At 47.7% G+C, this 27,031-nt stretch overlaps 9 protein-coding genes and 1 non-coding gene across 10 annotated transcripts; 6 read left to right on the forward strand and 4 right to left on the reverse strand.

Moving 5' to 3' along the window:
- Positions 1 to 2,517: 2,517 nt before the first annotated feature.
- DFJ58DRAFT_775659 (kinase-like domain-containing protein) lies at positions 2,518 to 4,602 on the reverse strand. The gene is made up of 6 exons (XM_041389455.1): positions 3,693 to 4,602; positions 3,470 to 3,643; positions 3,273 to 3,419; positions 3,145 to 3,218; positions 2,950 to 3,090; positions 2,518 to 2,899 (listed from the first exon to the last, which is right to left on the reverse strand). Exons 1-6 carry the CDS (start codon positions 4,548 to 4,550, stop codon positions 2,851 to 2,853), a joined length of 1,443 nt encoding a protein of 480 aa, XP_041246444.1. The 5' UTR covers positions 4,551 to 4,602; the 3' UTR covers positions 2,518 to 2,850.
- Positions 4,603 to 4,679: 77 nt separating this feature from the next.
- DFJ58DRAFT_t65 lies at positions 4,680 to 4,770 on the forward strand. The gene has a single exon. It is a non-coding gene; the product is annotated as a tRNA-Leu (tRNA).
- On the forward strand, positions 4,734 to 5,746 carry DFJ58DRAFT_775660 (uncharacterized protein; the record flags this gene model as incomplete). The annotated part of the gene is made up of 3 exons (XM_041389456.1): positions 4,734 to 4,760; positions 4,974 to 5,185; positions 5,241 to 5,746. 3 exons carry the CDS (start codon positions 4,734 to 4,736, stop codon positions 5,581 to 5,583), a joined length of 582 nt encoding a protein of 193 aa, XP_041246445.1. The 3' UTR covers positions 5,584 to 5,746.
- A 1,638-nt stretch (positions 5,747 to 7,384) lies between these two features.
- Positions 7,385 to 7,987, forward strand: DFJ58DRAFT_656838 (N-acetyltransferase NAT13; the record flags this gene model as incomplete). The annotated part of the gene is made up of 3 exons (XM_041381942.1): positions 7,385 to 7,556; positions 7,606 to 7,691; positions 7,739 to 7,987. The coding sequence occupies 3 exons, from the start codon at positions 7,385 to 7,387 to the stop codon at positions 7,985 to 7,987; spliced, it is 507 nt and encodes a 168-aa protein (XP_041246446.1).
- Positions 7,988 to 9,477: 1,490 nt separating this feature from the next.
- On the reverse strand, positions 9,478 to 10,072 carry DFJ58DRAFT_725389 (uncharacterized protein; the record flags this gene model as incomplete). The annotated part of the gene is made up of 2 exons (XM_041385233.1): positions 9,478 to 9,516; positions 9,569 to 10,072. The coding sequence occupies 2 exons, from the start codon at positions 10,070 to 10,072 to the stop codon at positions 9,478 to 9,480; spliced, it is 543 nt and encodes a 180-aa protein (XP_041246447.1).
- A 1,478-nt stretch (positions 10,073 to 11,550) lies between these two features.
- On the forward strand, positions 11,551 to 14,889 carry DFJ58DRAFT_775678 (ATP-dependent DNA ligase). The gene is made up of 9 exons (XM_041389457.1): positions 11,551 to 12,009; positions 12,041 to 12,940; positions 13,003 to 13,112; positions 13,168 to 13,386; positions 13,448 to 13,626; positions 13,707 to 13,780; positions 13,831 to 14,019; positions 14,277 to 14,334; positions 14,395 to 14,889. The coding sequence occupies exons 1-9, from the start codon at positions 11,556 to 11,558 to the stop codon at positions 14,546 to 14,548; spliced, it is 2,337 nt and encodes a 778-aa protein (XP_041246448.1). The 5' UTR covers positions 11,551 to 11,555; the 3' UTR covers positions 14,549 to 14,889.
- Positions 14,890 to 16,687: 1,798 nt separating this feature from the next.
- DFJ58DRAFT_775680 (uncharacterized protein) lies at positions 16,688 to 18,698 on the reverse strand (the record flags this gene model as incomplete). The annotated part of the gene is made up of 11 exons (XM_041389458.1): positions 16,688 to 16,988; positions 17,039 to 17,258; positions 17,287 to 17,379; positions 17,402 to 17,509; positions 17,562 to 17,698; positions 17,749 to 17,792; positions 17,816 to 17,905; positions 17,955 to 18,217; positions 18,247 to 18,519; positions 18,573 to 18,601; positions 18,660 to 18,698. Coding segments are annotated over 10 exons (1,230 nt in total), but the record flags the coding sequence as incomplete, so codon positions are not given.
- A 1,635-nt stretch (positions 18,699 to 20,333) lies between these two features.
- DFJ58DRAFT_656942 (bola-like protein) lies at positions 20,334 to 20,706 on the forward strand (the record flags this gene model as incomplete). The annotated part of the gene is made up of 2 exons (XM_041381947.1): positions 20,334 to 20,439; positions 20,531 to 20,706. Coding segments are annotated over 2 exons (282 nt in total), but the record flags the coding sequence as incomplete, so codon positions are not given.
- A 1,106-nt stretch (positions 20,707 to 21,812) lies between these two features.
- Positions 21,813 to 22,874, forward strand: DFJ58DRAFT_775693 (uncharacterized protein). The gene is given in 5 exon segments (XM_041389459.1): positions 21,813 to 21,835; positions 21,895 to 22,221; positions 22,241 to 22,335; positions 22,389 to 22,420; positions 22,512 to 22,874. The coding sequence occupies 4 exon segments, from the start codon at positions 22,140 to 22,142 to the stop codon at positions 22,624 to 22,626; spliced, it is 324 nt and encodes a 107-aa protein (XP_041246451.1). The 5' UTR covers positions 21,813 to 21,835; positions 21,895 to 22,139; the 3' UTR covers positions 22,627 to 22,874.
- DFJ58DRAFT_775715 (kinase-like domain-containing protein) lies at positions 22,875 to 26,835 on the reverse strand. The gene is given in 17 exon segments (XM_041389460.1): positions 22,875 to 23,299; positions 23,319 to 23,518; positions 23,549 to 23,577; positions 23,636 to 23,712; positions 23,764 to 24,009; positions 24,078 to 24,102; positions 24,161 to 24,248; positions 24,308 to 24,367; positions 24,497 to 24,690; positions 24,811 to 24,863; positions 24,937 to 24,999; positions 25,059 to 25,151; positions 25,254 to 25,409; positions 25,473 to 25,537; positions 25,594 to 26,190; positions 26,248 to 26,330; positions 26,392 to 26,835. The coding sequence occupies 17 exon segments, from the start codon at positions 26,808 to 26,810 to the stop codon at positions 23,270 to 23,272; spliced, it is 2,478 nt and encodes an 825-aa protein (XP_041246452.1). The 5' UTR covers positions 26,811 to 26,835; the 3' UTR covers positions 22,875 to 23,269.
- Positions 26,836 to 27,031: the final 196 nt, after the last annotated feature.

Consider the following 27,031-nt stretch of genomic DNA (forward strand, 5'->3'; position numbering starts at 1 on the left):
GTGGCAATGCAGCAGTTTCTACCAGCGACGAGATGACTGCGGATGTATGATACTAACTGTTTTTTCTGCAATGTTCCGTTATGAAAACGTATGTAGAGTTTTGCAGGAGATGAACATCATAGGCAAGTTTCTGCGATAGCTTACTTTTCAACGTAGACCATCAGGATGGTTTAATATCTTGAAATTCGAGAACTGATGGAGGCTTTGCAATGATTGATAATTCTCTTGGTGTCGAGAAACTATTTTCAAATGTTTATGTGCCGTCTACGTGAAAGCACATTCACTCATGACATGCATGATTCTGCGCCCGAAATGAAACTAAAGTTTAGTGTAGAAGCTTTGAGAAACTCGTTGCAGAAGGAAGTCAGGAAAGTATGCGAGAAACACCCAAAGTTGGGTGTATCGTGCATCATCTGCAATCCCTGCAGTGGGGGACAATTCAGCAGACGGCTGGAAATGGTGTGAAAAAGGGCCTACCTGGAAGCTATCGCAGTTCTCGACGAGCAGACCAAACGCCCCTTAGATGAGCTCTGTATCCTGGAGAAGTATTATAGATACCACAAGACGGGGAGAAAGAGCAAGTACCTCATTATATCGCCGAAAGAGATCTGGCCCAACACCCCACCCAGCCTCGGTACTTTACAGTGCGTCAGGAATGCCCTGTATAGAATCTCGACTAAGGAAAATGCCACTATAATCTGACCAGTACCTGATATTTGGGTCTGTGCATTCCAGATCGCCTTCTTCTATTGCGCCTTCAAGACGAGCGTGACATTCGCTTTGAGGAATCGGATTTTGTGTCTCACAGACTACCCTTCCTCGCCTGCAAAATATCAGTTCGTACGACGAACAGCTTTCACAATCACACTCACCGGGTCGGATCAAGTGAATCACCGGTAGTTGTATCAACTTGGCTCGTTTTTGTGAGTCCCGAAGTTTGCAGCTCAGACAATAGGATAAATGCGCTGGCGAAGGCATACACTTCTGGTCGAATGCCAACAGGCGTGCTTTGGTTGATTATGGTAAGCCGCAACGGCAGCGAACATTAACTTCAGGATCTGAGGACTCCGTCCTTCTTCGAACGAAAGGTGAAACGGACAGGGAGCTGGGTACCCATCACATTTATCTGGCTGTCTTGATGATGACGAGCGCGTCAATGAGTGCCTTCGGGCAGATGTCGGAACGAACGGCATGAGGTTACAAATGAGTCCAAGACATTGAAACAAATCAGCAGAAACAATGGCGCTCGCAGAACCGGTCGCAAAAGAGATACGAAAGACGGAATAGATTTTCCACAGATTGGGAACAGCTCTGGGGATTGGTGACGAGGCAGAACAGGTCGGCTGAATCATTCAAGATAAGCCTGATCTGAATCGCGCCTTCAATAGCATAATCCTGCGAATGAAAAAGACCCACCTCGCTGACACCCAAATGAAGCCAAACGTCATACTGCATTTCGCTGGCCGTCGGAGTCCCTCGCCAATGGCGATCTGCCAGGTCTGGCGTCGGCTCGTTTTGAGTATAAATTGGTACCACACACAAGACCGGGATGATTAGAGTTTGAATTAAGAGACAATACACAGCGATGTACCCACCTAGAACTACAAATGAATGTGAAGGTCTCATACAGTAGGCCGGCACTATGGCGCTGGATCAGTTCAACTATTCTAGACACAAAATAGACATACACACACAACATTTTCACACATACACAATCGCGTACCGTTGCCGAGACGTGTGAATTTTAGCGGGACTTCCTGTTTTGGCAATACCGCGCGACGACACAACGCTTGAGCCTTGAGCTCGCTGTCGAGGACAGCGAGCTCAAATACTCGCCCAATTCTTCTCCCTTCTCCCTAATTCTTTTTGTAGTACATAAATTTATGATAAATGTGTTACTAGTAACTAGTTAACTATGCTTACTTGGACAACCCTCCTTCCCCAGGCCCTCCTTCCCCTCCTCCTCCCCCACCCTGACCTCTTTTTTGGATTCTAATTGGATATTTATGTCTCTGTAGAAGTTCTGATATATTTATACAAGAATACATCATCATTCAAGTCCATAACAAGCCCTTCAGAGTGCCCAGTATGAATCCATGACAGGAAGCAGTGAATATTGAAGAATTATGCTCAATATAGTATGATTGATGTGCCACAAGTAACGCATTTATCATAAATTTATGTACTACAAAAAGAATTAGGGAGAAGGGAGAAGAATTGGGCGAGTATTTGAGCTCGCTGTCCTCGACAGCGAGCTCAAGGCTCAAGCGTTGTGTCGTCGCGCGGTATTGCCAAAACAGGAAGTCCCGCTAAAATTCACACGTCTCGGCAACGGTACGCGATTGTGTATGTGTGAAAATGTTGTGTGTATGTCTATTTTGTGTCTAGAATAGTTGAACTGATCCAGCGACATAGGCATCTGAGACAACTGAAGAGAAATAAAGAAACAGGAAGTAAACTGCGAGCGAGCGCACACATAAATGCACAAGCGTTTGCAACCAGCGCACCCCGACAGATGCACATGGTACCAACCACGAGAGTAAAGGGGTGTGTCGAAAGTAAAGGGGCGTGCTTAAGGAGACAAGGTTGGGTATGCCGCATGTTCAACTGCAAAAAAACAAGCTACAATGTGCACATGAGTTAATAACACAGATATACAACATCAATCAAGCATGTAATCTGACTCCGTTCCTTTCTGTGCTGTGCGATGGTATAGTAGCCGTATGATGGAAAGATGTACAGAGAGCGGTGTAAGTGGTGTATACAAAATAGGCAGTGACAAAGGGGATGCGATGAAGAAACAAGATATATCAGGATGACGACGAAGTATTTTGAGTGAAAACAAGGAATCTATGGTGTTCTGTCAACAGCACCGCGGCTTGAAGGCGGTCTCGAATTGCTTGAATATCAGTGTTAGTAGCCATCGGCACCTAGGTCAAACAATCTTACGCCTCTCTAGTTTGTTTAGGCCAGTCCCACACTTGACTGATCCAGCGAGCCATAGGCACTTCTCGCCTCATGACATTGGTGATCCAAGGATGAGACAACATTCCTCCCGGTGTAGGGCGAATTTGATGGTCAATAATCAAGCTGCCGTGAACGTTGATACGACGATACGCAAAAGGGGACTGGGCAAGAGCTTACGTCTGTCGAATAAAATCTTTCATCTCATCACTCCATACAATGTTATCACTTTCTTCATCGGTCAATTGAGGTGGCTGGAGAGTTGTTCTGACGTAAGCAGGATTCAACAACACGCTCTAAGTGCCTACCTGTCCCTGGGTGATATAGACAATGAGTTCGATGGAAGTAAGGTCTTCGGGAAATGGGTATCGATTCTGTACAAGTTCCAAGAGGGTGATTCCAGTGGACCACACGTCAGCTCGAATGCTATATTCCTTTCCGCTGATGCGTTCCGGCTATAGTGATCATCAGTGATGATGGATACATGATCAAGTAACATACGTACAGCCATGTAGAAACTAGTGCCAGTGAAGGTTCCGGCCATAGAGCGAACAAGCTCTCCGGAGACACCAAAATCACAAAGACGAACAACACCTTCACCAGTTAGCAGGATATTGGATGGTTTGATGTCCCGATGGATGGTTTTGAGCGAATGAAGATAGCTCAGGCCTTGCAAAACCTGGTGAACAAATGAGTATGGCTAAAATCAAAGAAGCTTCAGTAATCACCCCTTCGGCTATACGCCCAGCGACTTTTTCGCTGATGCGCGCGTTCTTCTCTTTGATTCGCTTTCCGACGGCTTCCAAGCTACGGCCAGCGCAATATTCCATCATGACTTTGACTTCACTAGACGATGGTGACATATAGGCGCCATGAAAACGGATTATGTTGTGGTGTTTGGACGTTGCAGAGATTGACAACTCGCGTTCGAGCTGTTTTAAAGGCGCCTCACGAGTGGTAATTGTCTTGCGGGCCAAGATGAAGTTGTTACGCCGATCTCTGACTTTATGGACAGCTCCACCCTGACCTTCGCCAAGTCGTGAAAGGACTTCTAAAACACCGTCCGACCATTTATTAGAGCTATAATTGGTCGAAGTCTCTTCTGTAGGTGTATAGGTATAGGACTCGATGGTAGTCTTGTCAAATTCAGCAATTAGCTGAGCAATGCTGTTATCGCTACCGTCGATAGGCTCAGGAGGACGTGGTGTTTGTAAAGTCAAGAAAGGCCGAACTGTTGCGCCGCCTGGGTTCTCGCCATCCAATCCAGGTGGAATGATTGCAGGACCTTCATAATAACCTGCACTGCTGGTAGCACCATCAAGTGCGATTGGCAGATGAAGCTTGGGTCTTTGGTTGGGCCTGGGGCCTGGAGCAAGAGCTCCAGGAATCTGGGGACGCGATGGACCTGGAGAAGAACCCAATGGGGGGGGAGATGATGAAACAGATGAAGGGTGTAAAGCTGGCTGATCATGGGTTCTTTGGCGAATTACCAATGGACGAGTCTCTGGTAGGATGAGCGGTGGTAGTGGCGATTGTGACCGGGGAAGGGTGCGTGGTCCGATAGGACGAGAATGCGTCTGATGCATTGCTGACTGACGACAAACGTCGGACGCGCTAACAAAGCGTAGTCAGTGAGAGTTTTAACAAAATGCCCCATGGCAACTGTTTAATCTTATCCAACATGATATGGTGCATAGGAAACAAAGCATAAACATGGCACTGTAGCCAAGTGGTTACGGCGTCACGTTTAGGTCAAGAACCAATCCGTGATGGGAAACCTCGCGAGTTCGAATCTCGTCAGTGTCATCTTTTTCATCTTTTTTATCCCCGCTTACGCTTGTTGTGGTGTGATCGATCAATCGCTTGTGGACACATCACATGTGGCCACATATGTGCCATTGTCATCGTCCACAGCGACGACAGTATATAAGACCTTGCAACATCTTTTTGAAAAAAAATTGTATCATCATCAGTAACAATGTTGGCATCATCTCCAAACCAAGGCACAGCCTTGTGCACTTCCCCCCCTACCATCTCCCTCGAAATCCCGCCGTCGTCCAGTGCCCCTACGGCTACAAAGCCTCGGAGTTGACCCAAGCCTTCTAGTCGGCAAGGTACTAACGAAACTCAGTCGTTCTTCAAAACATCCTACTTTAACCCTGGACTTCTCGGACAACACTACATTTCAAATTCTTGTTGATGGTTATGACCCTGTTCATAGGTGTGTCTATTCACCTCCGCTCGTGCCGACAAATCCTCAACAATGTACCTGGAAGAGGTCTTCCAAAAGAACTTGAAATGGACTCGTCTCTAGAGCAGCTTCTCACCACAGGGCAAGCGCATGTAGAGTGGACAATCAAAAATTGCGCTCTCATAACCTTGACAGACAAGGCATTCGAGTCGAGAGAGAGGGAACAACGGTGGGACCAGAATCATACCGGAGTTGCATTCCGCTTCTTCGAAGACCAGATGTGGCATTGCGTATGGGCCACCCTGACGGATCATGACCGAGGCACATGCATTTTTCGCAGCTATGATGACGTATATATTGATCAACTACATCGCTCTCCTCGAAAACTTCGTGCACACGTACCCGACTCTCCCGTAGATCTTCGCTGATCCATGTTACTGTCGCATTGATCAAGTCCCCCTTAGCATGAGGTTTCTTATATAAAAGATATTTACCTTCTGTCCACAAATAAATCTTGCATCTGTACCACTACTGTATCTCACATACGCGATCGGAATACGCACCGTGCAATTTCAAGGATATTGATCATCTCATGGCTTCCAGGGACTCTTGCTTCTATAGCGCAGAACTATTGAGAGGTAGTCGCCAGTGTGTATTATATTGAAACGTCAACGAAAGAAGGCAAGCATGATCCTGAGTCGATGGGTGACCATTCCCAGCCCATACTCGATCGGCGATCCACATTGTAGCCATAAACTGAATTTCGCGCTCATGATCACACCATACCATTCCCGGCATCTGCTGCATTATGGAGACTGACAAATGCCGATGTTGCGTGCGATAGAAACGTCATTCTATATCTTTGAAAATTGCGATAGGCTGCGTGAACAATTTTCGCTATCAGAATAGTACCCGTTTGAAAAAACATACCTAAAAGGCTCTTTGATCTGCACTTGGTAAGAGGGTACCGAATTCATTTGGCAACAGAAGGACACATGTTGGCCCGTCCGTGCAAAGAACCGCACAACTGGACCAGAAGAAAATCGTCCGAACAACTGCGTTATCAGTGACGGACTAGTGCTCCCAGTTATCTCCAGCGTTCAGAGATAAGTAAAATCACCTGTCATCAGGGTCTGGATGAGGCAGTGTGTTAGCGCCAACGAAGACAAATGCTCAACAATGGGAGCTAGTGACCAGGCGCCACAAAGCAAAATGTGCGGATATCGCTGACTTGAAAAAAAGGCCTCCGTCATGAAAATTCCTGCGATCAGCAAGGAAAATTCATGGCGAGATGGATTATAAAGTGATGCGGGCCGCGCATGGATGCAAGGTTCTAGCCCTGATTTTCGGAGCATGTCATCCTATAATGAGCGGTGTACATGCTGCTGATAAGCCGGCGGCAATGTGCCTGTTTTATAATATAAGTTATGTCTGGACTCAGTGGACGTAAGGCATGAGAGCGAAACCAGAGAGATTGATGGCTACAATCAATTGGTTGGATAGACAGAATGACGGAACAGAAAGGGAACTTGAAATCGACATAATGACAGGACGAAAGGATACAGCGCTATGGGGTTTCAGTAATCCCCGAGGGTCATGGAGCTATAATTTGTACGAGTCACAGCCAAACGGAGAAATACTGTATCTGACCGTGCACTCTTTTGGCTGCGCTTCTCTAATCTGGCAAGAATACACAGCTGATCCAATCCCATGACAACGTTGCACTTGCCTCAAGATGAAGGTATTGCAAAAAACATAAGTGCGTTCAGATATAGTGGGCGCAGATAATGGGATGTCAAATCAGTTCAAAATATTTAGTTAATAATTCGTACGTACGTACATAATGAACTTGAATCAAGATCCAGAAGTCTGTCCTGCTTATTTCGAGGGTCCAAGACCATGAGACCCTGGTGAGCCTTGGCGTATTCGTAAATGTCCGGTGTCAAGCAAGTGAGACAATAATCGGCTCATGCTAGCTCATCGGCAATTTGTATATACACCCAGAATGCTTGCGTGACTCTCAGCTCGGAAACGTGTTATGGGGGGACCACAAGGGTATTACTAGACAAACTTGAGTTAAGTATAACCTTGTTTGAGATAGGTGGACTGCTTTAAGGTTATGGATGAATCCTAATGAGGGATGTTCCCACGAGTGTTGGATGAGTTACTTTGGTTCCGAACAACTTGCCTTCTTCCGAGTAGGCCCTACCAAAATAATCTGCCGTCTTCATGTCAAATCCACCCGCTTCATCTTCGCCTTCACGTGTCACTTTTGCGTACTTGACTCATAGAAACCTTGGGACAGTCAAGAAACTCAATTCGGTCTTGTTTCCCATCAAGTACAGCGACAAGTTCTACCAGGATATCATAGCTCCCGAGGTCGAAGACTTCTGCCAACTCAGTCCGTCTTATTCTTGCAAGCGTTTACAGACTAGCCTAACTTCTTTAAGTCTATTATAACGATGTCCCTGTGGGCAACATCTGCTGCAGATTAGAGAACAAAGATCTGTATCTCATGACTATGGGCGTCCTGGCAGTAAGTTATCCCGCTGTCAGTCGTGGCAAATGTGCAGACCCTTCCAGCCATATCGCTCCAAACAGCTTGGCTCTCAGGCCCTGAAACGCGTTATTAAGGCTGCTGCCTCTCACTCCAAACCCAAAATCAGACGTATATACCTTCACGTGCAAGTTTCGAACACTGACGCCAAGAGGTTCTATGAGAGACACGGCTTCAAAGAAGTGGGCATCAAAGAGGACTACTACAAGAAGATTATGCCACGCGATGCGTGGATATTAGAGAGGATCATTGAATCTGAGGACAAACAGGACTAGGGTACCGCACGGGTAACACCGAGGGTCGGAAAGTTGACACCGCACCCTCACCCGCCAACACCGTACCCTTCACGGGTACGGGTACACACCGACCCGTCAATGTCGCGGTTTATGGAAAACACCGCGGTGTCTCTGAACACCGCGGGTACATTACCAAGAAGAGTGTATTAAGTATTAACAAAAATGAAATAAAATAGTACTACTTTTCCTTGTCATTCTCCTCTGCTTCGACTTCATTTCGCTTCCGTTTTTGAGTCCTGACAGCGGCTAAAAGGTCCTCCATCACCAGAAGATCACTTCTGCCCCACGCTCCGAGGCAGAGAAAGGCACGAATTGTTGATGGTGCGAGTCGGTTGCGAGTAAAATGACACAAGCGGCCATTGTGGTGTTGGACCACAACTTCGGATGAAAAGAAACTATAGATAGGTGACCGCCAAGTCTTCTTGAGAGCCTCTGTATCATTGTATAATCAGATATTTGCAAAAATCAATGGAAAGAAACATACCAAGATCTGCAGAAGGATCGGGATCAAGCTCGAATGCACCTGCCGTTGATTTGTTATCGTCAGTGGCAAGTGAATCAGTACTTGATCGCGTAAGATCAACGGTGTCTGTGGGGCTCGATCGAGAAGACCGAGACACAAATGACTGCTTGACCTTCTTCAAGGGGCGGGCCAGAGCCTTAGCACCCTTTGCAACAGCCTTTTTGAGTGACCTGGCCTTCTCGGAGATGGACGACGAGATAGACTTAGATGATGAGTGTGACTGGGTAGACGAAGCATCAGATGCCTTCTTTGTGAGCTTAGTTTTCATGGGGAGACGACTCAGTGGACTTACTGGTCTCGAGTTTTTGCCTTGGCTTTATGGTAGTGACTCGAGCTTCTCTGCAACGTAGTGTCAGCTCAATAAATTGCTAGAATGATTCACGGGGGTACAAAAGACATGACAGAAATCAGTATAGCATTCACTTGTGATCCTCAAGCTCTCAGAGGAAGGAAAAACAGAGAATCAAACACGGTGTTCAATGGCTGTCGCGCGCCTGGTTCCCGATTTGGTATATTATACCCGCCCAAACACCGTCAACCCGCGGTGAATGGCCACGGTATGCTCAAGGGTACGACTATCCTACTCCGTACCCGTACCCCTCCAAACCCGTCAGCATAGAACCGCGGTGTTACCCGTACCCGTGCGTTTCCCTAAACAGGACCAGGAGAAGCCTTAATTGTGAAATTGCAACCGCTGCTACGATATCTGACCATGCTGTAAACGGTAACTTTCATTTAACAAACACATAAATATGTTAACGTGTTACATTGCAGTTTCACTATGCCAATCATTCCTTCTGGTACAAATTTCCAGCATCAATGTCCAATATGATATTAGTATGTGGAGTAAATTGCAATCGAGCGATTGATGATTCTATATTATCAAGTTAGCTTTGCAACACGGCACAAAGCAAGTTACTAACATAGAGGCCAAAACAACGCCATTTCAATTTGCATCTTCGTCATATCCACAATGCTTCACAAGCTGATCAAATGAATGAGATCATGATCTTCCAGGGGGACAAATTCAATGGTACCTGGTGCCTTTTCAGTGCATCTTTCCTTGTGAATGTCTTTCCACAGCCTCCGTTGCACAAAAACGGTTTCTCTCCCGAGTGTGTGTCTCTGTGTCGCTTCAAATCATGTTGCCGATTAAACGACAGGGCACACATGTCGCAGGAGAATGGTCGTGTAGGGGATGCTGGGTATTGCACTGCAGGGGATGTTGGGTATTGCGCTGTTGGTGCTATTTGCCCATCAATGACGTATGGCTGCGTGACGTTCGGTGTTGTATGGCTGCGCGAAGGTCCCGCTGGAGAGTACATCTGATTCGGCGAATGAGCCGGCTGGCGCATGGGGTACTCTTGTGGTGGATACATCTGTTGTTGTTGCTGTTGTTGTTGATTGTATGGACTGACAGCAACATTTGGGGGGTAGGGCTGTGATGGTGCAGCGGCACGATTGTTTGTTGTGTAGTGCGTGCTTGATGGTGGCATGGTAGGCATTGCATATGGTGAAGATGAAGCAGGGTGCGTGGACATATAGTTGCTCGGGGCCGCCGGGAAACCACGCTGAACTTGTTGATAGGAAGATGATTGGTGAGGGACCTGCTGCTGCTGACCTGTTGGGTAGCCATTGGCTGCCCCGCGGCGGCTGATTAGGGTGACGTGGTGGCTGATTGTGGTGGAATGGGTAGTTGTGGCGGTCACTCATGATGTTCGTGGCTTGACTGAGCAGGATTCGATGTGGGGTAAATGTCAAGACAAGCACAGGGTTCATATGCATTTTCGGAGCCGCCCAAATTTGTGAGTGTACGGTAACATAGCCGCGTCTCCGTCGGTGACAGAGATCTAACGGCGTAATTGTGGTCCTCACAGATCTTGCTACGTCTGTCCAAACAAGATTGACGCTCTTTACGTGCCTGACGGTAAGGTTACTGTCCTGAAATGGCTCTCAGGCTAGCAACCAGACCCTCTAGAGATGAGTCTGAATGATCCCTGTCTAACCAAACTTAGAATCACCCGGTTTTTCCAAGCTTCATTTGCGAAGAATTTCTGTTGCAGAATCTGCAGGATTTAATCAGGTACGCTGTCTGATCCATGGAGCTGTGGGGTCACCCACAGCCAGGGTTGTAATAGCAGCAATTCAAGGACCTCCTGAATGACCTCAACCTTATTTGCTCATCGAAACCGGCGACTCATGAGAGATCCGGGTCTGCTCCCGCCCAGACTGGTCTGGTCAATGCACCGCGTTTTCGGATTCGCTGATTTGAGTACTATTCATCAGATGTTAAGGAATGTCATAGCATAGCCCTGTTCTAATCTCGACGATGTTCCCAGCTCCTAAGTGATCGGACCGTGTTGTGCGAGGTGACTTTCATTCACGTGATTTTAATGCTCCGTACTCTCGAGGCTTCAATGAATCAATGCCATGAATTCAAGATAAGTGCAAGACCCGGAAGCTTGGGTTTTCAACTCCGCGTGTTCACGGACCCAACATTCTAAGTTTCATAGCACTATATTTGCACAATGAACATCGTCTTGAGACTCTCACCTGCAGGTTTGTCTGTGTTAAGAGAGATAATATCCAGGCACCCGTTTGAAAGCAGATGTAATAATTTGCCAATATGGTCTTTCATCTCCCAACCACAAAGACCCTCCGAATTTAACGCACGGATGGCGACATGGTGGCGCGAAGAGGTCGGACTGTGCAGGGTCAACTATGTGGGCATCATTGATTGTTTTGACCCTAAAATGTTTGTACGTACCTCTTGACATTTATTGTTGACATGCTTAATATCTGATAAAACATTTGAAAGATGTAAACTGTCCTTATTACTGCTCAGAAAGAAAGACCGATGATCGCGTTTAATGACATGGGTAGGCGATGCAGGAAGACCTGCCGCCCATCACAGAATGCAGGGAGGATTGAAATTTGACAGGAGCACGAGGTGGGAATACTTGGTACATAAGGGTACATAACAGTAATCACATTTGAACAAATATGTCGGAAATTGCTTGTCGGATGTCAATCGAATGTCAAAGCATTCAAGCTACAGCCGCAATGTCTAAACGCGCCCAAGCATCGCCATCAACGTCTCAGCCTAAGCGAGTAAAATTCGCCTCAGATCAGTCATCATTGAAGACTTTTTTTGGGTCTTCTCCAAGGCTTACTCCTCCGGCCAATTCTGGGGCAGAGAAGGGAGCGAATAATGTCACAGGACCAGTACCGAAACAACTGAACGCAAAGAAGATTGCTACACCAGATATCATTGACCTGACTTCGGATTCTGAACCTACGTTCAGAGATTGTAGATCTGACAATGGTCTTCCTGCCGCAGCTCCACAAGTAGGCGATGTTGGTGGCTCATCAGGGGTTGTCCGACCTAGTAGTTCTAAGACGCCTTCAAGGCGCCTTCCCATGAAAAATGATATCGCTGCCTTGCCAAATTATCAGCCACTAGGAATCGACCCCTTTTGTCTATGATATCCAGGAAAGTCCTTGGCCAGCCAATGAGCCGGCGCCATATTCATTCCTCGTTCATGCCCTCGTCACGCTATCAGGAACACGATCCAGGACAATCATTCTCAACACTCTTACCAACACGCTAAGGACTTTACTCAATTGGCATAGGCCATCCCTACTGCCATCGCTATATCTCCTTTCTAATTGCTTGTCTCCTCCGTACTCTCCGGTCGAGCTGGGCATTGGCTCCTCGGTTATATCCAAGGCAATTCAACATATCTCCGGCCTGACCTCCTCTGCGCTTAGGCGACTCTACAATTCATTCGGCGACCCTGGTGATGTTGCATTTGAAGCAAAGTCAAATGTTCGCACCTTGGTGCCTCATTCTCCACTAATCATCGTGGCTGTGTACGAATGCTTATTGAAAATTGCCAACTCTAAGGGACAAGGCGCAGCCAAACAGAAGCAAGCCATCGTCGAGAAACTCCTTGTAGCAGCTAAAGGAGAAGAGTCGCGTTACCTTGTCCGTACCTTATCGCAGAATCTACGCGTCGGAGCAGTCAGGACCTCCATCCTGACTGCACTGGCAAGAGCGTTGGTTTTGACATCGCAAACTAGTCTGGGAGGTCTTGATCACGATCATTCGCCATACCATGCTACCTCGAAATTAATCTCCTTGGTTCAACCCCTCGCAGCTGAAGGGAAGAAAGTTCCTGATGCTGCCCGCGAAAAACTTCACGAAAAATTCATCCGGGCTGAAGCGTTGGTTAAAAAAGTGTTCGTTCAACATCCGAATTATGAACACATCGTAGCTGGTCTCTTCAACGGCGGATTGGATAATCTTGACCTACATGTCCCTTTGACCGTCGGTGCGCGTTTCGCTCCCCTACCCCATGAACAACCTGATAAATCATTGATAGGAATTCCCTTGCATCCGACTCTGGGTCTCCCACTCGATCATTGGATGAAATATACGACCGTTTGGGGGATCTCCCCTTTGTGGCAGAATTCAAGTATGATGGTCAACGCGCTCAGATTCATGGGGTACGAGGAGTGAATAACGACAATCCTTCCATTCGAATTTTCTCCCGTCATCTAGAAGATATGACCACCAAAGTGAGCTGTACACTTTCGTAGACACGGGAGCTCCTATCTTATCGGCAAAAACTAGTATCCCGACATCGTTCATCTTGTTAAATCCATTTTCAAAAAGCAGCCGCAGCTGCAATCTTTTATTATCGACTCTGAGATTGTTGCTATAGATCCATCCGACGGCGGCCTGAAGTCATTCCAAGAGCTCTCGAACAGGGCAAGGAAGGACGTGGAAATGAACGATATTAAAGTTTCTGTTTGCGTGTATGCCTTCGATCTAATGTATCTAGATGGTGAGGTACGTGCGCCTGATTGTGTGCCGACAATGTCATCCGATGGTTATTTACGTCCCTCGGCAGGTCTTGCTTGCACAGCCCTTTCGAGAGAGGCGCTCTCTGCTGAAGTCTCGCTTTCCACCTTTCTCAACAAGTGACAAGGGAGCAGGTCGTCTTGACCACGTTGAAAGCTGTGAGAGCGAGGCTGGCAAAGACGCTATTGAGGAGTTTTTGGCAGAAAGCTATAGAGAGCCGCACCGAGGGTCTCATGATCAAGGTGAGACGATGTTTGAACTCTGATTGGCTGGTCAGCATTACTAATGCTTACCTAGCTGTTAAGTAGTGACGCTATGCAAGAAGACGGAGCGCAGAAAGGAAACGGAAAGCGGAAACCTTTACCCGCGACGTACGAACCTGGTGTGTATTGAGCCGTTCCTTTATGCTGTGCTTTTAGTGAATTTGGACAGATAAACGAACATCTGCTTGGTTGAAGCTGAAAAAGGACTACGTTGTTGGCCTCGGGGATACCCTCGATATGGTTCCTATTGGAGCGTGGCATGGGAACGGAAGGAAAGCAGGGTGGTGGAGTCCAGTTTTGCTTGCTATTCGAGATCCCAGGAATGACTGCCTCGTTGCCGTTTGCAAGTGTATGTCCGGTAAGTGATATACATTGTAATTCATAATGATATGTTGAACTATCATTTGCCGCAGGATTTTCTGACTCATTTTACAAAGTTTGTCGTACAGCACGTCTTCACAGGCTACTTACTTATCGCACCTTTCGTATCAGGAGATGGTTGCGCATTATTCAGAGGGGTCCGATAATGCTCGAGGCAACCCCTCTGGGAAACTAATACAGGAGGTGCCGACATTATTTTTGAGCACTAAGGTTCTTGGCTGATTGTTTTTCCAGGCTTCAGGCCCGAAGTTTACTTCAGGCCCCATGAGGTGTGGGAGATACGAGGGGCAGAGTAAGTCTGCTACAAGCCGTCAGTATTACAGACGGATATTTACTCACCCTATTTTTTCAGTGTCACTTTGAGCCCCGTATCTCTAGCAGCATTGGGCCTCGGCTCCTCATCGAGAGGCCTTAGTCTAAGGTTTCCGCGATTTATTAAGACCCGAGAAGATAAATTACCGGAGCAAGCCAGTACTACAGATTTTCTGGCTCAGATATGGAAATGACCAACAGGGGAAATCCAGGCCTACTGCGGGGGGACGTCGATGATGGTGATTTAGTCGATGTAGAGCCAGAGGAGGTCGCCGGAGGAACAGAGGAGTCGGATGGTTGACTCCAAACCTAAGGGTTTAGGTTAACTTTCATTTTGGCCAGGCTTTTGGGTATTCCCGTTTGCAGAGACTTCGCACTACGCATCAGCTTTACATACGTTCATGCACATAAATCATACGATAGGGTAAACACGGAGCAAATCCCAGACAGCATACAGTAATACAGTTCCGTCATTGGAACAATAAAATATAAATCAGAATCCAGGAGAAAGAATTTAAACCTTGACACTATGCCAGCATATGCTTCTAATTACTTATTCTCAATATACTATTCGCTGACCATTTCCAACACGCAATTCAGTCGAAAGGTGGCTCGCCCGTCAACATGCTACATCCTGCAGTGCTTGAAACAACAATTTGTTACCAAATTTCCCAGAGTTTCGGGCGTATTTGTTGGTGAAATATGCTTGTATTTAGTTTGTGTGATGTGTCGTAATAAGATAGATCGCCCAACACAACCGACGATTTGGATTGAGTCTGAGATCTGACCGGTCGACCGGAGGACTATAGCTATATGTGTCGCACGAGTATTTCTAGCAGGTTTCTCAAGTGGTTCTCCATTGGTTATCCCTACTCCAAAGTTGAACGTTGCAACCTTGAACATTGTGAACTTTGTATGCAAGCGGCATTCCGTGTCTCGTAAGGCCCTGGGCCAGGCATTTGACAAAGTTTACTAACGTTTACGTAGGTGATAATCAATCTACTCAACAACCATTGAAATATTGACAGGTCCTTGTCACGTCCCTATATGTGGTATGCGTTTGCAGCAGCGAAGCCATACCAGAGGACCACTTGGAGGTTTTGACGTGCACCACTTAGTCGCATCTACATCTCATTTTAATCCGCTGGTACTGACTCCAGCATGTCAGTATCTAATGATGACTTACGCTCCGTCCTCATGGAAACAAATTGACGCTCCCCTCTGAATTAAAGCTTCTTCCCCCCAAGAAGAGCAAAGGCGAATTGTACTAATAAAGCCCATTCTAGCCGCTTGATACTTGAGTGGCTAGTCTGTTCATGTCCGGACTACCATGTTTTGTGTTGCCACGGCTGGTGAATTCTCCTCTTCCTCGATGTTCTTCATATTTCACTCCGTAGTACACGTACGTCAATACCTAAACCTGAGAGGTATCGGCGACCATAATGTGGACCGGCTAGCACGCATGTCGCGCTTACAAGAAAACATTGAGGTGCGATCGCTAGGAGATATTGTTGCTCACAATATTTCTGTCTGCTATCAATGATAAGTGTGACTCAGAGTTTTGTCGAAGATCTGGCACACCCGCTTTGTTTAATCACTGTCCCTGCATGTACGTCCACTACATTGTCAGAACCTTACGCCCAAAGAACTTTCACCTCCCTAGCCCCAAATATTGGCTAACCTGATTCGGAAGGGATTACCCCACTATCTCCGCGTTAATGAGCCTCCTCTGGGTATTCGCAAACCTTGACTGCTGACATCCCTTGCAATCCGTGACTACCACAGCTGTCACGGTCGGTTTGCGACCCTTTGCAGGGACAATGTATTCGCATTTGGTCCAACCGTTTTTCTGATTCGGAACACAACTTTCGACATCGCGCAAATCTGAATGCACCCGTGTCTACTCGCGGTGATAGTGCGCGTATTGACGTCTTACGTACTGGCTGTTCCTGCCCTGCGCGAATGGTTCCTCCGCTACATTGATATTATCCCTATCTCCCCAATTTGCCACCTCATAACGTGGAGATCTCTTGGAAGTAGGTCTAGAATTTGGGTGTCCACTGGACTGGCATCGTCGGACTTTTCATACTATCTCTTGAACTCAGGCTATGACCCAATCTTCGGATCGGAACTTCGACGTCGCGTGAAACTTCACGTCTAGTACTGATATACTCGTTAACTACATAGCCACACCCTTTCAGGTTATCATGTCATTCACGCAATACTCAGTACAGATACCTCGCATACAATACGCTTACGCTTTATCTTAATGTTGTCAGAACGCGTCGAAATACCTCGCATGAATACGTTACTATGTTCCACGTCCATGGGTCGTAAGTACTCATTGCCTAAGATCTACATAATACCCAAGCAGAAATTTGGTTGCGCAGATCCCAACCCCATTTAATGATTCCAAAGTAAGTCAAACCTTCAAGTGCAGGTAAATGATAGCCCATGAGAAAATTGTTTGACAGAGGACTGTATGTAAGCTTCTCAAGATTAGAACAGAAACCAAGAGTATTGCATCCGTCTCATCAGTCTGAGGCCGCCGACCGCAGGGTATGTTGACTTTCTAGAATATGGACGCATACCTAGCACTGACTATTGCCATGGGGAGTGTGAATAATCTTGTTACTGGCTTGGGTGAGTAATTTCACATCGTCATGCAGCAGGAGGAACTCAACGAATAACACGCTCCGTGGAGGAAATCCCACAAGACATTGCCTTAAATCAATTATGCCTTACTCGCATTAATTCATGGCCCAGACTCTCACAAGACTAATTAGGGCATCCCTGTCTTGCTGAGCATAACTCTCCCCACCGAACACCGAATTGACTTGGTCTTCGAGACGCCCATCTGTTGTTATTTGCTGCCATTCCACGTCCCGTTGTTCCGCGATCTGCCTGCAGGTAGGCGTACGAAATCAGAAACTCCTTCTTCACAGTTAGAATTGCAGGAGAAGTACGTCCGTTAGACCCTGTAAGAAGGTGGACGATGTCGCCAGTGGAAGGCGTAGAAATTTTACTCGCAGAAAAGGATGGCCGACGAGTCATTTGCACTGGAGGACGACAGGTTCTCCTCTCTCACAGGGGCAATGCCTCGCGCCGCTCTCACAGCTCGCGCTTGTGGCTTGGGGCGACGGCTGGATGGGTTTCTCCCACCCGATTCATCAGAAAGGAATTTGCGGCAGAGCGCCAGTTTTGAACAGTTGCGCTGAATGCGACAGACGAAAGCCAGACGTGAAAGTCTGGATGATCTCCGGGGAGGCTGAGTGTAGTCGTGAGGTGACTTGCTCCAGAAACATGTTGAAGTCGAATTCTGCCGTTAGACAAATGCCGATGAGCTACAGAGAATGTCAGGTGAATAGCTTGTAATAAGAACAGCATAATTCACCAAAGCCATCAGATCAAAACCCAGTTGTCGTCTCTGCGGTTGACCTTTGCGAAACACAATAGAACACGATTGTCTAGGGGTGCATCAGCTTCCCATCGAAGACCAGTGCTGCTTCTCGGCGGGGGAATCTGCAACAACAATAATGGCGAATGCTTCACTGCACATTATCTTAGTCAAATGGTTACAACGAAGGGATGGCCTCCAACCTGAACCATCTCCAGATGCCAAAGATTCGTCCCGCTGAAAAAGCTCAACCAGCCACTGCAAGACTAGCCAGGCGTACTCTGCAACAGGAGCGAGAACTGAATTGCTGCGATTCTCCTCTACATACTCTTCAGTGTCAGTGATGAGTTTTCCGCGTTTCTTCTTCCCTGATAGTAGGGACGGCTGAGGGTTTTTAATTCGCGGTACGAAACCCTCCTTGAGTATTACCCAGCAGTGCTTCGCGTCCTTAATGCACAGGGACTTCCTTTGCTACAACAGAGTCATGATCATCACCTTCGAATGGCAATTCGTTGCCTCCTGCGCGGTCGTGGCAAAGCCTGGAAAAGAGATGTAGGTGTGTTTGTTCTAACGAAGGATAATAACAAGCGTTGCGCGGCTTCTGATGCATTGACTGAAGGAGCAAAGGTCATTTTTGGTGCCTGATGCTTTTGTTTTGCAGGGGAGCCTTTTGATGGCGAAGCGGGATTGAGATCGCGCTCTTCCACATGATCAAGGGATGGCGGCGGGGGGTACAATGCGATATAGAAGAGCTGACGTACAAGAGACCTAAGAACTACTTTCAATGCTCCTCGAGAAAAGAGAACCCAGACGAACCTTACACGGGTGGCTTAAAGTTTTCGGACCTTAGCTGTTTCGAACACTGCGATGCCAGATTCGTATTGACCCTCCTCGAAGCATGTTTCGACTAGACCACGTTGATTGCGTGTCATCTCACATTCTTGAGGGTCTTGATGCGAGGAGGAGCGTGACAAACATGGCGAGGTGGATCACTGAGCGAGATATTCGTTCGTAGTGAAGTGAATACGTTTGACATCATGATGAATGACATATAGCCGATAACGTGACTTTCCAATTTCAAGGGACATTAAACAATCGTAATGGCGCTTGCACCCCAACTCCCCGACACCGTGTTCAATTGTTTTTCTCGTCGTTTTGTTCAAGATACGAGCCAGTTACTTGCGATCCGATTCATGCACCATCCAGACTACCGTACGTTATCTTCATCCCAATTGGCATACCCCAACGCTGAGCTCGGCCTCGTTCCTCGGCCAGCCGACACCCTCACCACAACAAAGAGTCCAGTGCTTCAATTTTTTCAGCCGACGATGTGAGCGCGTATCAGTCGGTGAAATCCGACTCATCAAGCTGTGGAAAAATTAGCATAACTTTGTACATCTTTTCGGTAACGGGAATTTTTGTCTTCGACAGAGCCCTCCTCCTACTAATGATGTTGGACGACGGGAACGGAACAGACAGCACAAGATTATGTCCACAGCGGGCTATCATGATGGATTGCGTCAGCGCTATGTAAGGCAGAGTCACAGCCTTCGAAACGAACGCTACGTGGCAAGATGAATACCGTATCATTTCTGTCGCAAGGACGCCCTGGTCCCTATCAAATGATATAGTCCAAACGAATGCGGCGGTTCATGCATGTCCAATCACGTCTTAAGAAACTTCATGACATGCACTGTCAGTTCTGCTAGACTTGATGCATCGGTGGCTTGTCGGATGCGACTGTCCCTGTTTCTTGATCACCATCACTGTTCGAGTCGGGTTCGATCATCTTTAGGGACCGGTCGCCATTAGCTTGCGTAGTATTAATACATACGTACCTATCCATAAGGTATGATGTCTTTCCTGAGGAAGCTAATGGGGAATCTGGTCGTCACTTCGACTCATCGGTTCCCTGATGCGGCCAGCTGTTCAATGGCTGTGATAATAGTATATCGTTGAACAGTTATGCTAACTAAATGCTGACTGACCGTGTGTACCGCAGTGTACGTGTTCGCCATTATGCGAAAGAGTAGCAATTAGCAATGGCGCTTGATGGCCAACGCGATTTCGTGATGACCAGGAATGGGCCTCAGATCATCGTGAGGGTTCAATCACTTTGGCTGTACGTGTTTGTAGGGTAGGCTCGCGACTGGTCTGGCGTGCTTATAGCCTTATACTACCACGGATGCGGGATAAGTCAAGTGGCGGAGCCGTGACATTTCACACATTCACGGACTAGCTTGCTGACCAACAAGGACCAACAATTGCCAATTTGAACACTGCGCATTTTTATCGTTCTGCCTCTTTGCCAAGGCTTGCTCCGAGTCTGGTGGTAAGTGCCCGTTAGCATCAGCGCAGCTCTGATTGCAATCTCAGCATGGTAGCCAGCAGGTTTATGCTCTGGGTAACACGCAGCCTTCGCATTGCTCTGCGGCAGCGCTTGAATCTCTCTCGTGCCATGGCGTCAGACACAATATTGGCATCTTCTAGGTCCGGTGGAAATCGCCATGCGAGAAAAGGTAAGGCAGCAAACTAGCAGCGGAAGTCGATTCGACTCCTGAGCAATCATTCACAGCTCGTGGACCTTGCTTCAACCGACTAAACTAATCATTACCAACGAATCGCAGTTGCATAGACATCACGCCGCAATGCGCTCTCAAGGTGGCGGGAATGGAGAGAAACACGTAAGTATCCTCCACTATCCCAAAGACGCTGTTCCATTGACGACCCGGGCGCAGATTTTGCCGTGCAGGTAATCTCAGATGCTTTCAAAGGCAAGGTGCGTGTGCTATCCAATCTCGGGTGTATCTGCTTTATTTCCTTCACAGAACACGGTTGCAACGCCATCGCCTGATATACTCTGCCCTGTCTGAAGAATTTTCTCAAGGGTTGCACGCACTATCGCTAAACACAAAGACTTCGGAGGAAGCGCAGAGATACCAAGCCGAAAAGTGACAGGGGAGAGAATAAACATAAACGTTATTCGACTGATCGTGTATGTGGAGGAGCGAGGCGAATTGTGGTAAGCTGCCTGACCCAGACTGTCGACATTAGCGACGGCTGCTCATAAATAACGTGCGAGCTTCATAGTGAGATGCGAATCATGTTCAGGGATGCCCGGCCCAGACTGGTTGCGGCACACTGTCCGCCGATGCAAAGATATTGAAATTGCAGTTGACGATTTGTAGCCATTTTGAGATCCCAACGTTACCGAGATGTTACCGACGAGGATTCAATCGTTGGCATTCAGCAGCAGGGGGTGTGTTTAGAGAGGACACGGGTGGGCCCAATAGAATGATCCGTTGTAGTTGATCTGAGATGCGGCAAGTGACGGTACATATATATTCAAGATATACTAACAGCACATCCCCCGTGGATGATGCGCGGGCATTCGCGCCCCTTAGTGTGTGACATTTGCGGTTGCTCTATCTCAACCCTGGCACCGTCCAACGGCTCTTTTGAGTCCATGAGACTCCCACAAATGTGTTGTGAATGAGTGCGCAGCAGCTCTAAAGCGACAATCACCACGGTTGCCTACCTTAAAATATGGTAACGAGTGGTAACCATGTCGTTGGATGTCAGGTTTGCCCTCGAGGTGCTGTCCTGCATAATGGTCATTCGACCCGGTCACCGTTTCTTCATGCAAGTACTTTCCAGCCTCTTCCGAAGCCGCCGCATCACGATCGGCGTTGCAACGGTATCCTACCGTTACCGTGGTTTAGAGACGATCCGACAATATAAGATTCCCCGACATCCACTGTAACTCAACTCGTTCTCTCGTATACTTTCCCCCTTGTATCCCATACCATAAAATGTCTAACCGCTCATTCCCGGAGCGTGATGCCCATCGAGAAGCGGCTCGGCCAACCCTCCCTTCTGTTCGTGAACTTTTCCCAGGTTAGTCAAACTTCTCTAGCTCCACACAATCCGCACCTTTTATTTACCTTTAGCCTTCAGAATTATCTCGTACCCCAAGACCTTCCGTAATACCTCCTTCCTGGGCGGGTCCCAATGCAGGTCACGACCCATACTCTGCACCCCATATGGGCCAGTCAGATTGCCCCTATCAGGGCCAGGCTTACAGGTTAGTCGTCATTGTCGTCTAATGACTAGATCAAACCTTGATAATCATCACTTTCCCAGAGAAACCCTTCAACACCATACCACCCTATTTCTTCCGTAGTTCACGACACGAAACGCACCCAACGCACCTTCATCCATCTCATGAGCATCCACCGCATTCATTGTATCATCTCAGCATCCACAAAACCAATTCTCTCGGTCGTCCTCTAACAGTGGCCAGGGACGACCAGCCTATGATTATACCAGCCACCCAGGGCCAAGCTCATATCTGGATTATTCAAGGGCAGCAGTATTCTGGGCAATCCATGATGGAGCCCCCTGGATCAACGTCTTATATGCCACGCTACCCAGATGTACGAGTCAGCATTACCGTAGAGAATCGCAAGAGTACCACATCTAGGTTTAGAGGACTCCAGTCCTCATACCAATGCTGGGCCTTCATCACTCAAATACGAGTGCGACTACTGCGGAAAGGGTTTCAATCGTCCCAGTAGTTTACAGGTGTGTACTTCAATAACCTGCATATCCTGGGCTAATGAAGCCGCCAACCAAAGATCCACCTGAACAGTCACACCAGGCGAAAAGCGTGAGTACCCGTTCAAAGCGTTTTCTCATCATCATGTAACTAATTGCCCATATAGCCTGTACGTGTACTTTTGAGGGGGTTGTGGTCGTAGTTTTCAGCGTGCTCAGCAACATGCGTCGGCATGCTCGCGTGCATGCCGTGCCTCAGGGCGCTATCACGAGGACAGCGACGAGTCAAACGACGCACATTCACGTTCCGGGCGTTAGAGCGACACGCGTTGTCCTCACGGATGCATACTGGCAGATGCAATCACTCCTATTTGGGCCTCATGATCTTCGTTGCATTTTTCACCGGACATTGCATCAGTCGTTCATGATGAGTGGCAAATATTTATAGCAATTCATGAGCATTTATTTATTCCATTTATCGCATGCACTCGCTGATGAGCACTATACTCGTCACCCAACATATTTATTCCATACAGTCATTGTTACTAGTATACTCTGGTGTATCCAGTCCCTTTTAATTAATAGTGGTTTCCGGCATTTATAATGTATTTACTTCGAGAGTTCAACTCGTGGCAGTACATGATTGACTTGCCCCACCCGTTAACGGCAAGCAGCAGATCTGGTGGCGGCGGCGGCGGACAGCAAGGAAACAAGGGTATAGCATAGGCATCAAGTATAGTGATAGTGGCATCGTAAAATGAGTGCATGTTAGAGTCATGTCCGCAGATCCTGGCAATCAAGTACAGTGAATAATCACATTATGGAGTAAATGCATGTCTTCACGTCATGTCCGTAGACTGTCGTCATATCCTCGACGATGCCGCATGGCGAAGTTGCGGTACCATCTCAGCCACACAGCCACCCCTCTCTCAGCTCTCAGGGTCCCTGGACATGCATCACACTAAAGGGATATAGCCCGGCCTGTGCCAGCCTCGTGTCCGCTGCGAAACCGTTGGACGACCTCGTTCGCCCCGTTCTGGTTCGGGAATATCCGCTTGTGCATCAAATGCACGATCAGCACGAGCGTAACTGATCGCTCGAGGGCTTTTGTGCGTGAACCCCGCAAATGCGAGGGCCTTGCGGACGTTCAGAATCTCTTCCCCGTGGACCCTGTCCCTGAGTAGGGGGTCTTTCGCCGCATCTGCTGGCGCTCCGTGTGCAGGAACCAATGGCTAGGCACAAATTGAAACACCTGGTATGACGAAATGCCTTGGAACACTCACCACCGGTGGAATGTCGGAGTCAAAGTGTCGTGTATCTTCTGGACTCTGCAAATCCGGGCGATATGGCGCAGGGGTAGCGGTGTATATTTTCCCAATCTATTCCCTGGAACCAGGGATGCGCCTTCAAGTCTAGACGTCAGCGACTGCGAACGCAAGCTCCAGTGACACAGACCTTGATTGCATCTCCACCATCAACACTGCCGACCGTAGTCCCGGGCAAGATGAAGCCGCTGCGTCGTGCGTGAACGGCGAGGGAATCTGGGCGCGATACGGATGCTGGAGCCTGACTTCCAAGGCGATCCTCAGGCTCGCAAAGGAGCTGCTGCATCAGATTCACCCCCTCACCCGAGACACGAGGGCGAGAGGGGAACTTGAGGGATTGCTTCCAGTTCAGAATCTTCTGACGGGTGACGTGCCTCTGCCCCCCGCAGTCAGCCACAGATGAACTGGGGTGCGAAAAGTGGGTTCTAAAATTTGTGTGCTTACGGAGTTGCTAACGAATGGGGGATATCTGGGTATTACATTCCTTAACACGCGTTATGCCGGATATACGAAGCCCCGAAGCTTACCCATACAGGCATTCAAACATGATAACGCCTAAGCTCCACCAGTCACAGGAAAACGAGTAGCCGTGACCTCTGATGACTTCTGGCGACACTATGAAAGCGTAAGCATGGCAACATGGAGTAATAACATAGACAAAGGTGACCACATACTGTAAGAATTTGTCCCGCAGCTGTGGATCCGAAGAAGGATGTTTAGAATCACGCCGTAGCCTGCGAGGTTATTGCTTACACAGAGTATGCTAGCTACATAGACAGGGTGAGGCACAAGGCGGAAATATAAATTTTAATTGGTAGCCGATCATACCTTCCTGCGATTTTTTTCCCGCCAAGTGAATATACCACTTTGGCCGTTGCCGTCGCCCATCAGTAATTCGACATCCTTGCGGTCCATTCGTTTGGTTCTGGTTCCATCGCTGATGCCGTTGCTGTCCTCAAGGTCTATCCCATGCTTGTGCAACAACTGACGCCGCTGCTGTTCGTAATCTGCGGCCTCCGAATCAGTTTTATGTTCCGTATACTCAGGCTGTTCCGCACTGACAGGAAGTATCATGGGCCCAGTGCAAGTCAGTCCTGTGGAGTCGGTTACATATTTAGTACATATAAAAATGGGGACGGCGAAGTGAGTCAGCTCCGCTAATGTTCAAGCTACTCACGCAAGTCCAAAGTCACTTAGACGAATGTGTCCTTGCGGGTCAAACAGGAAGTTCTGAGAAACGCACGGATAACTATGTTATCAATCCAAAGCGGACCTTAATCTCAGAATTTTTTTCGAGACTCACATCAGGTTTAATGTCACGATGAATGAAACCATGTTTATGACAAGTTTCGATAGCTAAAATCATCTGGGGTAAATGTGCCTGCCGTTCAACAAAGTGTAGTATGAGAAAAAGAAGATGCCAACCTCAGCGACATAGAAACGAGCAAAGTCTTCCTCAAAAATGTCTCTCTCGATCAAAAGATTCAGGAGATCCCCACCGCCCATAAATTCCAATACCTATTATTATGTGTCGAGATATGAAATCGAAATGAAATCAGTGACTCATGTGCTCGTCTGATTCTTGGGAAGATGGCGGATATCGGGGATAGAGCTACTGACCAAGTACAAATTATCGCGGTCCTGAAAACTGTAGTGCAGCTTCACGATCCACTCCGCGCCACCGGGCGAAGCGACGAGCGAGGCAGATTTCAAGATATCACGTTCTGCACGGACGTGGCCTTCTTGCCCTTTGCGAAGCATATCACTCTTCCTTAGCTGGTGAAATGAATAATTAATATCACGATAGTACCATATGGGTAGATTAAAATGGACAAGAACCTGTTTCATAGCAAACAATTGTCCCGTGACTCGCTCTTTAACCAGGGACACGACCCCAAACGCACCTGATCGATAGCATTTTCTGTGAGAATGCTCTTTCAGGAACATAAGGAACACCAACCATGGCCTATGGTTTTTAGTTTGATGAACGCTGTAGCATCGACTTTGCTTCGGCGTTCGCGAAGATATTCTGTTTCGTTTTGGCGCCACTGAGCACGTAAGGCTTCTTTCTGATCTTCACTAAAGTGCATGATAACCATATCCTTTTCCATGGCAATTCTTCGCTGTTCTCGCGAAGGTGGCTGCCGAAGAAGGGGAAAGTAAAGGTTCTCAAAGTAGATCCGAGCGGACACCGCCTTCTCCAATGTAGTCAACGATGGTGTAATTGGTCTTGGTGAAGGGCCAGGAAGGGTAAGGCTCAGGTCATCATCGTATTCGCCGACTTCTGGATGAGCCCTGAGCCCTCCGCCCCATTTTATGGTAGAATTCCCTGGGCGCCCCGGCAGGCCATCCGTGGGTGAAAAGTGGACATTTTCACGGGCAGCGGTGGTTATGGTAGACGAAGTAGTAGTAGTGCTCATACCGTTCATGACTCTAAGGGGAGGTGGCTGGCCAGCGCTATCTTGAGACGGTTTAAGTGCATTGATAACCTCGTTAACTGCCTTTGCTTGGTTGGTTTGCCTTACTCGAGACTTTATTGGATCTGCCCAACGTGGGTCTAAACCGCCAGCTCAGAATACTGATAACATAAGTAGATAATGCGCTGATGGCTGACCTCCGAGCTTTCCCAAACCATCTGGACCCCAGCGGGTCAAAAGGGCTTCTGCCTGACCGGCATCCGAAGCGTGGACAAGATGCCTACGAATACCCATGTTGGGATGTAGTTAACGCTGACTCGGAATACCAAAATATAACCTACACGAAACCCGTGGGCCTGGAGACCATGGCTTTACTGACTCTTCTACCCTTCTTTAGGGGAGAAGATCCAGGCGTGTGACGGGGTTTTGGATTGATGTCCTCATGACGTGGACCTGCACTAATAATCTCGCCGTCTGTGGGTGGAACTTGGTTAGATCCACCACCACCCCAGAGAAATCGGGATTGGGAGGGAGTGGGGATCATGGCGAGTAGATCATAGAAGCCTTTGTGCAGAAAAGTACCCGCTGGTAGGATTGTAGGTGGAGTTTCCTCATAATCATCGTAAGTTGGGGTTGCCGCAGGCCATGCTGCTGGCCGGTAATAAGATACCCGGGGAACAAGATCGGACGTAAGAGGACATTCATCGTAGTATTTATGAGAATTCTTGAGGTTTGGCAATGGACGAGATGACGCTACCATGTCTATGTTATTGGATAGCGAGAGCTCACTTGTGTGTTGTAGCTAATTCCGGTAATCATGGGATCATTTGTGACATTGTCACGCGGATGTCAATCCTAGTTATTAAATGTATATTTGATCAATGTTCATATATACTTTGTATACTTTGTACATGGGTTCAGTGTAGGTTACCCGCGAAGTAAGTAAGTAGGTCGATCTTAGATTAAAGGGTTCGAGCAATT

This window comes from Suillus subalutaceus (assembly GCF_016647625.1).
Source record: "Suillus subalutaceus strain FC151 chromosome Unknown DFJ58scaffold_26, whole genome shotgun sequence".
NCBI classification, from domain to species: Eukaryota; Fungi; Basidiomycota; class Agaricomycetes; order Boletales; family Suillaceae; genus Suillus; species Suillus subalutaceus.

What these genes read in the sequence shown, in the direction of transcription:
- DFJ58DRAFT_775659 (XM_041389455.1), bottom strand. Translation starts at nt 4,550, where the DNA reads ATGCATCAGACGCATTCTCGTCCTATCGGACCACGCACCCTTCCCCGG. An exon ending in CTGGGCGTATAGCCGAAGGG is followed by an intron (nt 3,644 to 3,692) that starts GTGATTACTGAA and finishes TTTGTTCACCAG; the next exon opens with GTTTTGCAAGGCCTGAGCTA. An exon ending in AAAGATTTTATTCGACAGAC is followed by an intron (nt 3,091 to 3,144) that starts GTAAGCTCTTGC and finishes CGTTCACGGCAG; the next exon opens with CTTGATTATTGACCATCAAA.
- DFJ58DRAFT_775678 (XM_041389457.1), top strand. Translation starts at nt 11,556, where the DNA reads ATGTCAATCGAATGTCAAAGCATTCAAGCTACAGCCGCAATGTCTAAA. An exon ending in TCCCTTGCATCCGACTCTGG is followed by an intron (nt 12,941 to 13,002) that starts GTCTCCCACTCG and finishes CCTTTGTGGCAG; the next exon opens with AATTCAAGTATGATGGTCAA. An exon ending in TAATGTATCTAGATGGTGAG is followed by an intron (nt 13,387 to 13,447) that starts GTACGTGCGCCT and finishes GTCCCTCGGCAG; the next exon opens with GTCTTGCTTGCACAGCCCTT.
- DFJ58DRAFT_775693 (XM_041389459.1), top strand. Translation starts at nt 22,140, where the DNA reads ATGATGGAGCCCCCTGGATCAACGTCTTATATGCCACGCTACCCAGAT. An exon ending in ATCGTCCCAGTAGTTTACAG is followed by an intron (nt 22,336 to 22,388) that starts GTGTGTACTTCA and finishes CGCCAACCAAAG; the next exon opens with ATCCACCTGAACAGTCACAC. An exon ending in AGTCACACCAGGCGAAAAGC is followed by an intron (nt 22,421 to 22,511) that starts GTGAGTACCCGT and finishes TTGTGGTCGTAG; the next exon opens with TTTTCAGCGTGCTCAGCAAC.
- DFJ58DRAFT_775715 (XM_041389460.1), bottom strand. Translation starts at nt 26,810, where the DNA reads ATGGTAGCGTCATCTCGTCCATTGCCAAACCTCAAGAATTCTCATAAA. An exon ending in ATGTTTGAATGCCTGTATGG is followed by an intron (nt 24,103 to 24,160) that starts GTAAGCTTCGGG and finishes TGTAATACCCAG; the next exon opens with ATATCCCCCATTCGTTAGCA. An exon ending in CCCCATTCGTTAGCAACTCC is followed by an intron (nt 24,010 to 24,077) that starts GTAAGCACACAA and finishes TGCGGGGGGCAG; the next exon opens with AGGCACGTCACCCGTCAGAA.